General features: G+C 37.1%; 2 protein-coding genes across 6 annotated transcripts in view; one reads left to right on the top strand and one right to left on the bottom strand.

Moving 5' to 3' along the window:
• Positions 1-2,500, top strand: part of LOC122258339 (M13 family metallopeptidase neprilysin 3) — a 221,904-nt gene that overhangs the window by 159,101 nt on the left and 60,303 nt on the right. The gene's annotated exons all lie outside the window — the stretch shown is intronic.
• LOC122263632 (uncharacterized) overlaps positions 1-2,500 on the bottom strand; it is a 21,081-nt gene that overhangs the window by 359 nt on the left and 18,222 nt on the right. For 3 of the 5 annotated variants that reach the window (XM_086550459.1, XM_086550457.1, XM_086550460.1), the window contains exons 10-12: positions 1,579-1,996; positions 1,029-1,181; positions 1-819 (exon numbers count right to left, since the gene is read on the bottom strand). The exon at positions 1-819 is cut by the window's left edge and continues 359 nt beyond it. In XM_086550459.1, the coding sequence (XP_086406585.1) occupies positions 754-819; positions 1,029-1,181; positions 1,579-1,996 (637 nt within the window). In that variant the 3' untranslated portion in view covers positions 1-753. The remainder of the gene's footprint in view (positions 820-1,028; positions 1,182-1,578; positions 1,997-2,500) is intronic. The other 2 variants (XM_086550461.1, XM_086550458.1) reach the window with 1 other exon arrangement.

The raw sequence follows: 2,500 nt of genomic DNA, 5'->3' as shown, positions 1-2,500 counted from the left end.
TAAAATGTCATAAAAATACAATGTTTCCATAACAAATAACCCATAATGCATTTGCCATCCATATATCTCTATGGATAAACACACAAAACATTGTGAAATATTATTTGCTAACATCATATCAACAGAAAGGTTTGTAGGGAATAAGATACATCCTTCCCCTCACCAGATTTTATGTTAGTCATTTAATTGGCAAATTTATCTGTATATTTATATTTTTCCATTCAATTCTATTTTATCCTACTTCGTTTGTAGGAAATGTATATGAGAAATGTTTCCATGACAAAAATCAAATCAAAGCAATATATTAATTCAAAATTATACAAACTACTCTCAAAATATTATACAAACAAATAAGATTTTTTTCTAAGAAAAGATTGAATCAATGGATTATTGAAAAGAAAATCTTTATTTTGTTGTAATCAATAATCATAAAACTTACAAAATAAACCTGAATAATGTACAACACAATTTGATGGTGAGCAATGATAGTGATGATTATGATGATGAATAAACTATGAATTTATACAAGAGAATATAGGAGAGGGAGAGAAGGAGGGAGGGAGGTATAGAGAGGAAGGGAGGGAGAAAGAGAAAGGGAGAGGGAGAGAAAGAGAGAGGGAGAGGGAGGGAGGGAGGGCGAGAACAAGAGAACGAGAACGAGAAAGAGAGAGAGAGAGAGAGAGTGAGAGAGTTAGGGAGGGAGAGAGAATTTAAAACATTTGATCCCATGACTCTTGCAGCTACTTGCTGATGCTAGTGCGACTCTGGAGGAATCAAAATCAGCTGTTTTATATAATCCTTCAGTTTGCTTGTTACATCCTGTAAAGACAAAGAAACGAAAATCAATAACAGACTGAAAAGGGGTCATATTAGCAACATTTTAAGAGCTTGTGTACATCTATTTTTTCTGAATTTCTCTGTTGTATGGCTTTTTATCACAGCTTCAGATTTATTCTAATCCTGTTACTTCTTTCTAATCTGTGCCTTTAAACTTTTATACATTCTTTTTAAATTTCTCAGTTCCTTACCAACATACGGATCACCTCTTTGTCTTCTTGTACCCTGTAAGTAGTGCCAGTGCGAGCGTAATACTTGTCCAGCTTCAGGTTGAGTGTCCACAGAGTCTGAATCATACAGGCCTGCATGTCTGTATCTTCTAGGAGCATGTCTTTACAGTCACTCTAAAAAAAATATATTAGTCCTTGAATTAAAATCCTGAGCTATTTGTTTATTACAAAAGCAAGCATGAGCTTTTATGGAATTCCCCCTTTATGCATATGCCTGTAGCTGGTTTATTATCCCCCATATTGAGATGTATCTTTCTTTGTGCCAGTGCATTGTGCAGTTCCTACTGCCTCATAGAGTAACTTTTATAGTTAAAGTATAAAAGACACAGCTAAAATGGACTTATAAGTTTTGTAATACTTTCTATAAAAAAAATCAACAATAATTTCACTCTGGTAAATCAAAGCCTAGAACTACAATCAACAGACTCAACTAAATTTAAGCTTCATATTTTTATGACAGAATGGCAATCAATGCAGATGTTATTTAGTTACATTAAATGCCTATGTTCACCTGGTGTAGTAGCTTGATTTCTTCTAAAATTGGTCTTGGATCTTCATACATGTTAACTTCCACTTCAGCATCTATCATCTGAGGCTGTTGAGGAAGAGGAGGAGGAGGAGGAAGTGGGATCTGTTCTGGAACTGCTGCTGCTGTATCAAATGGACTCTCTGCTCTCCAGTCTTTGGAGTGGACCCTTGGAGCAGGCCTAGAAGACGTACTAGCTTCCTCTGGACCAGCAGAAGAACTCCTTGATATGGAACTGCTGGACTGAGATCTAGATCGTCGACTGCGTGAGGGACTTCTAGAATAGCGACTGCGTGAATGACTCCTCGACTCGCGGCCTCTAGACAAACTTCTTGACCTGCGACTTCGTGAGCGACTCCTAGATCGGTGCCTCCATGACTGGCTGCTGGACTGACTAGGACTGCTAATGGGAAATATATAAAATTTTATGTGAATTTACATAAAAAGGTGTTTAATCAACTCTTATAACTGCATAATCTTAAATAATATTTCTCATAAAATATTGCATGATAAATGCATATCTCTAAAGCAAAAAAATATTATAAATATTATTAAACATACAAATATATAATGCAAAATCCAAATTGGGATAAACTAACAGTACTCTGAGACTTTAACCCCAAAACCCTACTAATTCTCACCGACAGCAAATGGAGAGAGAGAGAGAGAGAGAGAGAGAGAGAGAGAGAGAGAGAGAGAGAGAGAGAGAGAGAGAGAGAGAGAGAGAGAGAGAGAGAGAGAGAGAGAGAGAGAGAGAGAGAGAGAGAGAGAGAAAGGAGAGAGAGAGAGAGAGACACGAGAGAGAGAGAGAGGAGAGAGAGGGAGAGAGAGAGAGAGAGAGAGAGAGAAGAGAGAGAGAGAGAGAGAGAGAGAGAGAGAGAGAGAGAGAGAGAGGAAAGAGAGAGAG

The sequence above is a fragment of the Penaeus japonicus genome, unplaced genomic scaffold (assembly GCF_977035675.1).
Source record: "Penaeus japonicus unplaced genomic scaffold, GWHDUDI00000001_assembly GWHDUDI00000023, whole genome shotgun sequence".
Lineage (NCBI taxonomy): Eukaryota > Metazoa > Arthropoda > Malacostraca > Decapoda > Penaeidae > Penaeus > Penaeus japonicus.
The sequence above is the reverse complement of the archived record's forward strand: the minus strand, read 5'-3'. Positions and strand labels throughout refer to the sequence as shown.